The sequence below is a fragment of the Magallana gigas genome, chromosome 7 (genome assembly GCF_963853765.1).
Source record: "Magallana gigas chromosome 7, xbMagGiga1.1, whole genome shotgun sequence".
NCBI classification, from domain to species: Eukaryota; Metazoa; Mollusca; class Bivalvia; order Ostreida; family Ostreidae; genus Magallana; species Magallana gigas.
The window spans coordinates 28,366,726-28,381,999 of NC_088859.1; the positions used below are offsets into that span (position 1 = coordinate 28,366,726).

The window sequence follows — 15,274 nt, forward strand, 5'->3', positions numbered from 1 at the left end:
TTATGAATTGAATCTACGTTCATTGCGACGCACATTTTACTAGTGTGATTATATGCATCTCTGACACAATTTTCTTTTGGTTTTTTTTAGAATATGCATCATAGAGTAAGAATGTGTTAGATTATGTTAATATATAGAAGACGTTCGCTTTCCTCAGTATTCTTTTTTCGCCCTGTAATTGTTTTATATGAGATGGTGAACTAAAATTTGAATATTTTGATTGGCTCTTCACATAAGGTTTTCTATAGGGGCCAGACTTGTTGGCCCGTTATGTGAACAATAGAGGTACAACGCATCTGTTTTAAAAGAGGGTGGGTGGGAGCATTTAGTTATTACCTGATATCTTAAAATTTGATCTACATGTGAAACTCCGTATGAGTTTACACTTTGTCAAAAGAATGGAGGGTGTTCTTTATGTAAAATTTCACTTTTACATATCGCACGGAGGAGAACGTTCATTGTTCATTAATGAAAATCGTTTTTCTTGATTCGATCTTATTCTTAGAACAATTCGGTTTCCAAAAAAGTGTTTGGAAGGGACCATAAGACCCCCCCCCCACCCCCCCCCCCCCCCCCCCCCGTTGCTACAGGGTTATTGCCTTGTATATTAAACTTGATATACATGTGCCAAACAAGTTTGTTACACGAAATACATTTTACATATATGCGTCACAACTCTTCGTTAAATAATCTTTTAAATGAAAAGGACAGGGACGTACAAGGCGATATATATCCCCCATCCTGGAGCAATCAAAAGAATATATTCAAATGTTGCTGAGATATTAATTTTTGGCTGGTATACATTTTTTTATATTATAAATTTAACGATGCATATCAATAACATGCCTTCACTCTCTAAACACAAGAGATATATTTTTCAAATTAGACCACGGGACGTTTAGTGCATAAATATTGACCAGTTACTGTGCTATGTGGTACATTTTTGGTATGAATGCGTCCAATGGTGTTCCGATGGGGCCACTTCGACCATCGCACTTTACCTTTATAGTGCGGAAATGCGAAGGCGAAGGTGCAAAGGCAAAGGAGTGAAAGTGCGAAGATGCGACGGCGAAGCGCGAAGATGCGACGACGAAAGGCGAAGGAGTGATACTACTATCGCATCTTCGCCTTTGCAACTTCGCACTCTCGCCTTCGCAACTTTGCACTTTCGCCTTCGCCTTTTTTGATTGCATTCAGCAAGTCGCGGTCGATTACATAGAATTTAATCAGGACCGTACTCGCCAAAGTCTTCCGATTAATCCATATCATTATTTGTACGCGTGCGTTAGACATCGTGCTTAACTATGAATGTTTATAAATATTTTATAATGTGTACATGTGACATATATGTTTACCAGTGCTGGCTATGCCTAATCATTATACAGTGTATACTCCAAATAAAATGTATTTATATAATGTCCGCCATAATGTGTACCCATTCCCCCCGGGAAATTCGATATTAATAATTTCACACAGAATAGCGGGAGAAAAGTATAAAGTATAACTATGTTTTTTTGATGATCAGGTAATGCAGTTCTATATTATTAATGTATACAGGTACTGATGCACACATTCAAATATACGATTTCTTTTTAAATATAGGAGGTTTAAATATCTTATGTGTGGGGGATTCGACAGGCATTGTACGCTCTTCTTCTTCGTTGGGGATTAGGATGAATTATTTTGTTTTTCCTTGAACTGTTTAGTTCCTCTTTACATCTCATATAAAACTTTAAAAAACTGGCCCTCAAGATCATTCGGTGGAATCATTATGTTTTTTGTTTTGACTTCAGGTAGGGCTAATTGTCACTCATCATTTCTTTAATTTAAATTAATTTCTATCTTGCTTTGAATGAGTAAGTAACATCAATTTGCATCGTTTCCCTTTTCCAGTCTGGTGCAGTGAGAAAATATCACATGAACTAAAAATAGGTTTCCGATTATCTGCTATAAATAAATTCAATAAAATATGAGGAATTATAAATTAGACATTGTGGTTTAGGGACAAACAGCTGTTTTGTTCCCATTCCCATGTGCAAGGGAAATCTACTCTCAAATACATGATTTGCTCATTCAAACTAATGTATAATGGGTGTGTGCTATAATAAACTATTTACAAGATCAAAAGCGTATATATATTTAGCTGTATAAAACAAAGTCTCTTTTACCCCACGTTCTTCCTTTGGAGAAAAAAATTCCCCTTTTAGCAGTACAGGACCATTGTGTGGATTATACAAATCACTCACATTCTCATCTCTTTAATGTGTAAAAATGTATCTTTAAGGCGACTGAAGGGTCAACAAATGTTTTCCATCAGATATATGCGCCTATTTTTTTTTTATATGATATATTTAGCATTCACCTGTCATTAAGTAAAGAAACATTTCAGATATGGTTACTTTAAAAGAAGATGGACGGATAAGGCGTGTAAAATGCCTATACACGGACGGATAAGATACTGAAAATTTCAATTATCAATAAATCTGATATTTTTCAAAATAAAATTATTCAAAACAATGTGTTTTTAACATATCACCGATTTTTTACATTTAAATATGTTCAATACTTGGAATATATTGACTCAAACATGCGTATACGTATCAAAACCTCCAAGTAGTGGCATTTGCGCTATCTTACCCCCCCCCCCCTTCATCTTCTTTGAAAGTTTTTCTATATCATTCGTGTTATTTTTCAATTTCTGTTATATAATATCTACAGAATTATTATGGTATACTAAGTGTGTGTATTAGTAGTTGTCACTGGCCATATTACCTTTTAGGCATATATAAATGTAGTTTTCACGTTTGAAATATGATCTAATATATTAAAATTGCAATATCAAAATTATTCATTACAAGCATGGTCCTTTAGTTGCAATATTTATTTATCAAACAAACCAGTTAAGCTAATTTGCATATACCGACTTTTTTCAGTAACATCAATAAAAGAATTTCAATTTTATTTGTAGAGTTAGACGTAATTTAAACAGCATATTTCATTGTTTTGTTTTAAGTCGTGTTAGCATGAACATGGCTGTGATGAGCGTTAGTAGCGTGTAACTTTTGTAAAGTAGACAAAGAGATTTGCAAACAAACATATTTGCTATTGTTTTAAATGAAATGCAGTCAAATTTGGTACAAAGAGCCATTAACAACACAACTAGGAGATTTTTAAACTTATCGGCGTTTGATTTAGAAATCACAATATGTATACAACATACAATGAAGTTTCCTGTCTATGTGTGTATTTTTAATTTTACCAAGAGAACGTTTCAGGATTTAGAATAGCAATGGTGTCAAGAGACATTGTTTTGGTTGATGGATTGCACCGTTATTATGCATCTCTCTTTTAGGTTCGTTATTTTGTAAAACATTTTCTCCCAAAAAGCAGATTGGTTGATCCCGAATTTCGGCAGCGATTCGAATCTCTACAAGGATAAGATACCCCCTCTCCTGGTTTCAAGTATGTGGTGTATCACCAAGTTCCATTTAATTGTAGGTTATGACTTATAAGATATTACTTTTTGTTACAAGGCAAGATTCTATAGCATCAGAAATGAACTTTCAAGCAGACTAGCACTATATTCTTGACAACAACATTACATTGAAGCTTCTGCAAATTGCTTTCCGTATTTCGTTGCAAGGTTTCTGAAGTCAGAATATTTTTTTATGAAATTCTGCTAGTTCATCACTGAAGGTACTTGACGTTAAAAAAATAATTTCCGTAGACGGTCAATAACAAGGAAGTGGTTTCTTTTTCTGTCGAAAAGTAGAACCCTCTATCATTTATATATAGAAAAGAAATGCACCGTGTCATGTTGCCGTCTTCATTTTGTCACTCGCTGTCTAAATCTCTGTAGACGACAATCACGTGACGCGTTTTATCCAATGATAGAGCGTCAATTTAGTCCGTTTAATCGTTTAGTGTTATGTTTCATCACTTTTTGTGTCAATGTAAAAAGAACAGTAGATATTAGGTCACTTTGATTAACTTAGTCCTTTTAATTGACGTCAAAGTAAGATCAATTAAGAAAGACTGGTCTCTTGCCCAACCCATTTCATTGCATAATGATTAAACATTGTTTAAAATGATAAAGATGTTTAACGCTTGTCAATTTCACGAAAGGAAATCAAGTTATTAATCATTCTTATGCATTCGATTACCTTTGTCAAATATTACAAATTCATCAATTCGGCATGCAAACACGTTAACCAAGTAAATTATTCTTCGTCAGTTTTTAATGCTAAAAATCATATACCTATTGCATGTAAATATTTTTTTTTAAATTCTCAATAAGGCTTTGCAATCTTTTTTTTTATCATATGTAAAGCTGATAAAAAAGTTGAGGCCCTAGCTTGAATACAGTAAGCTAACTTATGCAAACATTTGTTGTCTCATATGATATTGTGAATGGGGTCTCTCAACAAAAAAGTGAAACTAACTAAAAATATCTTGAAAATACAATGAATGATCAAGAAAAGGACAAATTCTGCATAAATCATAAATCTGATTGCATTTCATTGAAGCTTCATATGTTTCGCAGGAATTTTTGGATAACAGCGTGTTACCGTTATAGTTCATGTTGTAGAGTAAAGGCACCGATCATTACCCTATGCAATATCCAAAATATAATGCACTAAGTACATGTAGTGTTTTAATAAGTGTACTCTCAACTCCAACTGATGTCGGGTTATTGATCTACGGCGCGGCAATGAAAAATAACATTTTTTTTTGACTTGGTGTCACACATTTATGTTTTTATATATATTTTCGTCGTATAACAAACAAGTTTGGTTTTTCAAAATCAGACCATAAGTGTCCGCTAATAGCCAATCAAAGTATCGTGGTGATTGACAGGTTTGTACCGACTGGTTCGTTGTTTGTTGATTTGGAGCTCAGTGACGACATCGCTATCTCAACATAGTTCCCTGTGTCCAGTTCGTGACTACAACATGGCTGAATGTTGGGTGACGCAGAGGTCAAAGGTTAATGAGAAGAAAGGACTCGGTCATGTCGTACTCTAGTGATAATTAATTAATTCCTATCATAACCATTTTAAAGGTAGTTAGTACATTGTTACCAAATCAATGGCAATGAATTGTCAATTTGAATACAATGGAAAATTTAGCTTAAGATTCGAAGAGAAATCTTCATAGATCTACTGAAAGAAGGATGAGTTTCCACGTGTAATCACCTCAAGAGTTTGCAGATATGAATTACATGTATATTGAAACGATTGTAAATCAAAAGATAAGCGGTAAGGAAAGAAAATAAAAATCTTTGTATTCGTCTGACTGAGGAATATTTGATCAGTTTTCATTTAAGAATCAAATAAATTTGCGAATAAATATATATGAAATAAAATATTTCAGATTCATTAAAAGTTCCAACTTTTCACATTGGCAACAATATTTTCAATCCGGATTTCCTTTGAGCAAGCGCTATTGATATGTCCAGTTATTTCCTGCATAAACAGCATTTTGTGTGTGTGTGTGAAATCTCAAAAGATCGTTAAATTTAACCAAATAGTTGTAGGAAATATGATCTTGAACTCGGGCTTTCCGGAGTACGGCTTTATGAACTATAATATCTAATATCTTTTTGAGACAAGGAATATTAAAAGTTTGAAATTGAACAGGCATATAAAATACGAGAGAAAAAATAACCATATTTTTAGTGAGGTGTTTTATGTTTGAGCAATGATCAACTTCACTGTTGTATTGATCAGCTTAATATATGGATATATATCTATGTTTTTAAAAATAACTTTAATTATTGATGGTACTGATTGATTGCTGAGTTAAAACAATGCACAATTTCCCATTGTGGCATCGTGTCATTTCCCTTTTTTGCATCATTTTGTATTTCCTTTATTCAGTCTTGCATGTATAAGACATCAAACTGAGTTGTCAAAATGAGGTGCAGTGGTTTTTAACTCATCATTGCATTTTAATTGAAAATAAAATGATGTATTATTTTTATAACAAAAGTACTGAACAATGAACACTTCGTTTTTAAAATAGTTTGCGTGAATGTCATTTAAACATGATTTAGTGTACGCCATATGTGCATTGGAGACCTTTATAAGGTTAAACCTTGTTGCTTTTCACTCTTTACATTAGAAAAACTTGATGGATTGTCATAATGATGAATAATGATCTCGGTGAAAAAAAAAAATATTTTTAATCTTTTGAGTCCTCTAGAATTAAAAATGAAAAAAAAATAGATATGAATATTTCAACCGATTCTCTATATAAGTTATATCGACCACATAGCAACATCTTGAATGCATGGAGAATACTAATTACCGTAAACGCAAGTTATTGAACCTGTCATCTCATAATCGGTTTAGGAAATACATGCTAATTCAATCTTGTGTTAATTGTGTGATATTCATGGGTTTTTCATTTGTAGTGATAATTCAAAGCATTATTAAAATGTCACCAAAATAAGCGAAGTTCATGATATTTAATAATTCACTGAAGATGTATTCCCTTTCGGTGCCTCCGTCGTTAATTAAAATTCAAAGAGAAAGATGTTATAACCCGATGTACGGCTTTTAGTCATCAGAAGATTGAAGACAACGGTGAAAGAGCGTTTGTAAGTTTTACATTTCTCGCCAAATCACTTTTTTGCACAATTTCTACCGTAAGATCTGCACCATTGATAAGATACTAAAACTGTCTTATTTGACATTTTCTTCTTCTTTTTTATATTTCGACCTAAAAAAAAAAAGCCCAAAATGCATGTTTCAATTTTTTAATTTCTTTCTTTTAAATTATCTTTTCCATGATGATGTTCTTCAAATATTCAGCAACTTTATCTTTATTGCTTTGCGGTTCGGAATTGTTAAGCAAATTCTCTGCGTATTTTGCAATGATGAATACAACAAGATTGCATTATCTAGTGCTAATTAAATTTAATTTGTTGAAATAAAAATTCAGTTAAAATGACATTAGGCTAGATTATAATATTTTTTTTATATTTTAAACATTTCAGCGTTTTCAAGATGATTGCCGTTTTTACCGTTGTTTTGCTGATGGCGCTTGGCCAACTCTCTCCTGCGGAAGGTAATAATAGCATCTCATTTACTTAAAACCAAACTTCTATTTCAGTAACTTTTTATAGCATTTGTGATTGCTATTTCAAGGATTTTGTGGGAATTATAATTTCCTGTGATATACCATATTCAAGTGATTTAAGGGAGGTTTTTAAAGTGAAACCGTATCTAGGAGGACTAAATATGTACACGTGCTTAGTAAGTCGAGTGGATTCATACGAAAACAAGTGTGTCGTAACAGGAATTTCTGAAGTTAACTAATTCGTTCTTCTAGCAGAACGTTATAAATAACAGTTTAGGCATTATTTGTAACTTTCACAGCTTGTTGAAACATACTTAAGTGCATGCAATGGCCTTGTGCATATGACAAGAGATTAAATAAATATACCTTCCTGATATCAAAAAGAGTCATTACGTAAATTTTATTATGCAAGTGATTATTGGCAAAATGTGCCTGTAGAGTATGAATCTAGATACTTTTGAAAAATAATTTTCAGTCCCATCACTGTGTGTTCGACGCAAAATCAGTATTGGCTATTAATTTAAAAACAAATTACATCTAAATGAAAGCATTTCACTCAAATGCATCCTCATATACTAGTTAGAGCAGTGAGGAACCTCTTTAAAATCAGCAATGAATATCATAGAATAGTTAAATTATTAGGCGACCCAAAGCTCAGTTGATACCGGAATTAAATCGATAAATAATTCTACTATGTGTACCATATTGATGACTGTAAACAGGGAAATATTCGTCCCCATTTTAATTTTGCCCCTTTCGCCCTCGTCGTCACAAGCTAATCTAAAGAGGGAGCGAATTCCAAAGTATCAAACAATCTCTCTTTGAACAAAACTGTGTCTGGGCGAATTCAAGACGGGGTGAAAATGTTTGCAAGTATAGAACGGCGAAAACTACACGAAGAGAAAGTAACTCTGTATCATAGACATAGTTTAAGCGGTCTTTGATTTAAAATCTCTCTCTCTCTCTCTCTCTCTCTCTCTCTCTCTCTCTCTCTCTCTCTCTCTCTCTCTCTCTCTCTCTTATAATATATAGCTTGGACGTTTTTACAAATCGACGATATAGATTGGTCTAAAATACTTAAAAAGTCATAAGCTCAGATCGACGAGTTACACTGGTATAAAATTCGTTAAAACTCAAAAACTTTATCATTTGAGATACCTATGAAATATCAATACAGGTTTTATTATGTAAAAAAACCACTTTCAGAAAAAAACTGTAACATATTTGTCTTAAACCTTTTGCTCATCATTGGTCAAAAACTGCATCTGTCACCTTCGGCCCCCTCTACTATAATTCTAACGATAGAATGATACATCTCAAAGAGGTCAAACGGTCTACATCTGATTAAATTTTGGAATGTTAATTATGTAGGAGGTAAAGAATCGTGTCAGTTTCAGGAAGCGTGCATTTCCTACAAGGCATCGTATATTTGTTCTAATAAAGGAAAATAAAACTATTCAATTTAATTTATATGCATTCGTGATTGTGTCGATTCCGTTACCAGGTCAAAGTTACAATTCCTTCCTTCACTACATGTATTTATCATTTTCTAAGTAACCATGATTGACTTCGATCAACATGCAAGCTAGTAACGTTAATATACATGGGAACAAAGTGAAAACCAATAACATCACCCCATCCCCATTCCTGCCCCCACCCCAAATTATTTTTTATGTGTATATATAACATATTGGGTTTCATAATCAAAATCTTCTGCATTAATACTGAATTGTTTGCAAGATATGTATATACACTGTACAAGTATCAAGAAGAAAAACTTAGAATTGCTATTAAATTTGTATAAGTACACCCTTTTCCTTATTGCTTATCTTGAGAAATATCTTCATTGTCATTTAATATTTATTACGTTATGAATGCAATGTACTTTTTCTTTAACGATTTTAAGAGTAAATACTCAACCCAATTGTCGATGTAAAATAAAATGCATTTGCTAATTTAAAAAAGAGGGGATCATCAATGATTTGAATAGCAAGAGGAACAGATGGATATTTTCAATAGCGGGAAATAATTTAAGATAAATACAGTAAGAAAACAAGACTAGTTCTGTTGTTTAGCACATGTTTCTTAGAAATGTATTGATTGATTGCAAAACACTAAAGTATGCAAATAAAATACTGCTCCATGCGTAATCACAAATTCATTAATAAGTAATAATTTGATATTAATTTCCATCTATCAAACTATCGATTTAAAAACTCAAGACTCTAGACCACGCAGAGATGTGCACCGAAAGGAAAGTGACAGGGTTGATGTCTGTCATCATGGATACTTTGACCTTACAAATGTTTCCATGATTAATTCCAATTAATATGAACAATTAGGTATTCAATTATTCAGCTTTGACAGGTTCCTTCGTTTAATAATTAATTTTTGTTACTTGACTTTGGAACTTGAATAGTTAGATTGTAATTTATACGAGGGTGAGATCATGGAAGGGAGAAGGGTGTTCCGGGAAAAAAATCCCCTCGATTTTCTTTTCTTTTTTTCTTTCTTTCGTTAATCCCGTTTCGACATGCTATCTAATTATTAGTTCTCTGAGAACTAAGAGAGAAAAATTAGAAAAGTGTAATCAATCTCTATATCATTATCTTTATATTTTGTACCATATGCTTTTATTTTTCCTCTCCTCTAACTAATGTGTATTAAAAACGAAGAATACTATTTACAGCAAATCTAATTATTACTCGATCAAATTCAACCAACATATAGATCCATCATATTTCTTTGTCAAAACTAGAAATATAGACCGTCGACACGTTACGTAATCCATCAACTTCAGCCAACAATATTTCTAGAATCGATAGCTAGACATGATGTTTTAAAATAATAGATATTGTGTTCAAGCTATATAAATAAAACTCACACCCATTTTATGTGTAATTAATCATTGTCGAACTGTCTTTCTAATCCTTTGTAAAAACTATGTGTGAAAATATTTATCGACTACAATAGGTTTCAAAATACCGCAACCATCATCGATAAAGTCACTGGTTACACCCCTATCTTAAATTATGTCTACCTGATTGTACTGATAATTAGCCAATGTCTGATGACTGGCTAAAAATTAGTGATATGGGGTCATGTAAAAATTCCATAACTGTAAATTGATTAAATATTATTAAGTAGTCTCTTACCACTTTTATCTAAATGAAAATATTTAGTTTTAAGTTACGATTTTTAATATTTCACACTATATGCATTTTAGTTTATTCTTACGGATGTCAAATTAATATTTTCATTACTCAAATCGTTGGTTGCTTTGTTCTAAATAATCGATTAATCAGAATATTTTCTGTCAAGATAGGGAATTATTTCTCATCCCAGTAACCCATACGTAAACAAAGACAATAATTATAATCATATCTATATGCAGGAGCAGTAGACCAAAATGCCAAATGGAACCAACTCCTAACGATTTTAAATAAAGCATCCCTTGGAGCCAAAATTTCCAGTCCGCCCAAGGTAGTCCCGAAAGCGCCCCAGTATTCAATCCCGCCCAAGCCGGTGACAGAACAAACCAAACCAAACAATCCAAAATACACCCTTCGACGGCCCCTCTCTCCAACCGTCATCGCCCCTTTGCTTCGAGAATTCCAAAGGAGTGGTAGATTCGGAACGGTTTTCCAAAGACCAAGACAGAACCAACAACGACCGGTTTGGAAACCCAAAGCTGTTCTTCCAAACGCGGCTGCTCTCGGAGTTGATATAACCGCTGCCGGTAGAACTAACACTCCAAGGAAAGCGGTGGCAGCTAAACCGGTTCAGGCTGGAGTTCCAGTTCCTCCTCTACCCCCAGGACTTCTGATGTCGGACACTATTCCACAGAAAGATAGCGAGGATGACGATGATGACAAAAGTGGAATCCATGATGACTGGGACGATCTCGACGATAATGTGGACATCTATAGAGAGAGGATCAAGAATCATCTCATGGCAAAACACGCAGACTTGCTGAAGAAGCGATTTTTCCAACAAAAAGCAGCGCCAGTAAACACTGGACGCAAAGTTATGGTCGATCCAAGGAAGAATGACGTCATTCAGTTGTCCGAATTCGCTGCTAAGCGACAAAATGCGAACCCCTTTGCTCGATTTTTAAATAACGACGATTTCCTTAAGTTTTTGATGCTGGGGCTATCAAGACCAAGCAATGATGATGGTGATGATGATAGCAGCGATGAGGAAGATGCCTACGTGAAGAAGATCAACACTCTTAATCAAGTGATAAGTCGGGAGGTACAGAGTGCCCACTCCAGCGAAAAGAGTGACAGCTCCGACAACTCACAAGAAACGGACAACACTTCACAGGAAACAGATAACTCTAGCGCATACAATGTCCACGTAGATGACAAATCTAATGAACAGAGCTCATCTTCACACAATATGGATGACAATACATCATCAGAGAAGGATGAAAAGATCACAGATTCGTCAAAATCGAACGACTTTTCCTCCTACGAAACTGATGATGGGAATGATGATGACGAATCGGATGAACAATCCACTGAAAGGGACAATGCTTTTAGTTCGACTGAGGATTTTTCTAGCCACAAGGAAAGTAAAGAAGACGAGGGCGATGCTAGTTACGGTCAGAAGTCCGAGGAGGTCTCCTCTGAAAAGGATACCAGTAAACAGGATGAAAACGTAGACACGAAATCTTCTCAGGAATTGTCTTATGACGAGGAAAACTATTCAGACTATGATGATGAATCTGACGACGATGGTAAATACTCCACAGAATATAAAGGACAAAAATCCAATGAGAAAATGTCCGCTGAAAACAACTATAGTGAGAATGTTGATGAGAAAAGTAACGAGAACTCCCAGTCTGAAAACAGCAAAGAAAACAAGGACGAGACGTATGATGATAAGTCAGCAGAGGCAGAAGCAGAATACTCTGATTACGCAAGTGAAGAGGCGGAAGCTGAACCTAGTGCAAACGTAAGTCAAGATGACGATACTGATCCGAAAGATGATGGAAGTCAAGAAGCTGATCCTGAACCTGAAGGCAACACCAGCAAATCGACGGACGATAACACAAGTTATTATGATGATACAACCGACGATAACACCAGTCAATATGATGATACAGGCGACGATAACAATAGTCAGAATGTTGATGTAACAGATGACAATACTAGTCAGAATGTCGACGATAACACCAGTCAGAATGTCGATGACAACACTAGTCAGAATGTCGACGACAACACCAGTCAGAATGTCGACGATAATACTAGTCAATATGATGATACAGCCGACGAAAACACTAGTCAGAATGTCGACGACAAAGCTAGTCAGAATGTTGACGACAACACTAGTCAATATGATGATACAGCCGACGACAACACTAGTCAGAATGTTGACGACAACACAAGTCAGAATGTAGACGACAACACTAGTCAGAATGTTGACGACAACACTAGTCAATATGATGATACAGCCGACGACAACACTAGTCAGAATGTAGACGACAACACAAGCCAGAATGTTGACGACAACACTAGTCAATATGATGATACAGGCGACGACAACACTAGTCAGAATGTAGACGACAACACAAGTCAGAATGTTGACGACAACACTAGTCAATATGATGATACATTCGACGACAACACTAGTCAGAATGTTGACGACAACACTAGTCAATATGATAATACAGGCGACGACAATACTAGTCAGAATGTCGACGACAACACAAGTCAGAATGTTGACGACAACAATAGTCAATATGATAATACAGGCGACGACAATACTAGTCAGAATGTAGACGACAACACTAGTCAGAATGTTGACGACAACAATAGTCAATATGATGATACAGCCGACGACAATACTAGTCAGAATGTTGACGGAAAAGACGACAACACTAGTGTTGAAGCAGAACCATTTGACGAGAATAAAAGCCAAGAGTCTGATACCAATACGCACAGTCAAGAATCAGTCCCCGAGCCTTTTAGTGAAAATACAAGTCAAAACATCGACGATGAAAATAAATCCCCCGAAATCGAACTATCTTTAGATTTGTTAGGTTTAAAAGATGACGTCAATTCTAGGGAAGTTACTGAGGAAAAAACAGACGATTACAAATCACAGGAAAAGTTGGAAAAAGTTGATTCCAAATCATCAAAAGAACAAATTTCAGCTGACGATAATACCTCCTCTAAAGAACTGAAAGATACTGATTATAAAGATAATTCATCTAAAGAAAAGGACTACAAAATAAAACCAGTGGTACTCTTTAACGTTGATGATGATAAACTTGATGACAGGGACGATGATAATAAGAAACGTTATCAACCTCCAAAGAAAGCGCATGGAAATCAGCTTAGGACTGAACTTGAAACTTTCTTAAGACTGTTTCAAGCGTGGCTGTCGCAGAAAAAGTAGACGTGTTCTCTTCTTTCATTGCGTCCATTCAATCAGGAAATGTACAGTATAAATGTCTCGCATTCATTGTTATTTATTATTTCATTTTTTTTTCTCTCCTGTTTTCATATCAATATAATAAGATATAATAAAGTTGTTCTTGTTGTATAGTAACAAATGTTAGTTACTTCATGTAACTATTCTACCCTTCACGTCTCAAAGGCAGACAAAGCAAGGATGGTTGGTATCTCTACAATGTATATATAATGACAGAGTGACAATGTTCAATTCATTCGGTTGTGGATTTTTTTCTACAAGAGAGCGGCAATAATACAATAAAGGAAACAAACATTAAAAAAAATCCAGACCGAACGAACTTTTAATGGGAACGATGAAGGGATAAGTAATGGCAAATTTCCAGTTGATTAACAAATGCCTTTATGTTAATATTCTTCAAAGTTTCTTATTGAAAACGTTGCATTAGTTTGTCCCTGTGTTATCCTGCTGTTGCGCACATCTAAATAAAAGTGGGGAACTAGAAAAAAAAAAACTCGCATTTTTTTTAAAGATCTGAAGCAATAACGATGGTGAAAAAGTTTGTATTTTTAAAATAAATAAAGTGTTATTTGTTATTATGAATACTAGTATCACGTTTTCTATCTTTTTAATGTGGATGATCTCTGGTATTTAAAGGATAAAGCACAATGAGAAAACTCCAACGAGTTATTTTCAGTGCTTTGATTGGATCAGTTGTGTATATATACAAAAAACATGTAAATACACAAATGTTGCAATTCTAAATGTTAATTCTAAATCAACACATTTTGATAATTTATATCTGAATCACATTTGAAAAATATATTTAAAGTTTCATAACTTTAACACCCTTTCAACGAATTCTTATATTATTTATTTAGAATCATCATATTCACTTGCATTTTTAATATCTTTACATAGATTAAGGTGCATTTTATATATTATATATTACACCTGCAGAACAGTTGCTCCTCGGGAGTTTTTGTCCAGATATCTTTCTTTTTTTAACAAACTGCAACAAATTAAACAGCATTTTCAGCTACATGTGTTTCAATAGTATTGATTCAAATAAATTGGCATTAATAAAACCCAGATAAGAAATAAGGAAATGCAAAACATTGCACAAAAGCAGGCGACTGAAAATTCAGGAAAATTGCGAGGTGGACTTTTGTATCTTTTCCTTCCTTGTACTCAGCATTGTAATCTGTGATGACGGTTAGGATTTACTTATGGCTTACACGCTGGAAGAATCATACTTGTTTATGGCCCAGAGTCCTGTCGAAATATGTGAGCAGCACAACCGAAAGGTTGACCAGTATTGTATGGACTGTAAAATATTTCTCTGTCTGGTGTGTGCCCGTCTCTCCCATGTCAAACACAACAGTGAGTCTGTACACAAGTTAGCAAACGACAAGAAGAATGTTTCTAAGGCAATTTTCGAGGATATTCGGGAGCACGATATTCCTCTTCTGAACAGGAGGATAGACACCATTGATAAGCTAAAAGAGGAGAATGAAGAAAAGTACAAAACCCAGTCCAAGCTCTTAAGTCGGCATTACAGTGACATCGCGAGGAGGCTCACAGAAATGAAAAAAGACCAGGAGAAGAGACTATCAGAAAACTTGTCGCGTAAAAATGTCGCTCTGGATGCACTGAAATCAAAACTCGAGCAAAAGGCGGACTATTTAACAAAAACTTGCAAGGCGATGGAGAGGGGCAAAATGTCTGATTATCAATATGTGGAAAGTTTTTCTTCCTTGGAGGACTCACAG

At 34.5% G+C, this 15,274-nt stretch overlaps 1 protein-coding gene across 1 annotated transcript; it reads left to right on the forward strand.

Moving 5' to 3' along the window:
- Positions 1-6,452: 6,452 nt before the first annotated feature.
- LOC117684421 (protein starmaker) lies at positions 6,453-14,105 on the forward strand. The gene is made up of 3 exons (XM_034456555.2): positions 6,453-6,600; positions 7,000-7,070; positions 10,477-14,105. Exons 2-3 carry the CDS (start codon positions 7,010-7,012, stop codon positions 13,485-13,487), a joined length of 3,072 nt encoding a protein of 1,023 aa, XP_034312446.2. The 5' UTR covers positions 6,453-6,600; positions 7,000-7,009; the 3' UTR covers positions 13,488-14,105.
- Positions 14,106-15,274: the final 1,169 nt, after the last annotated feature.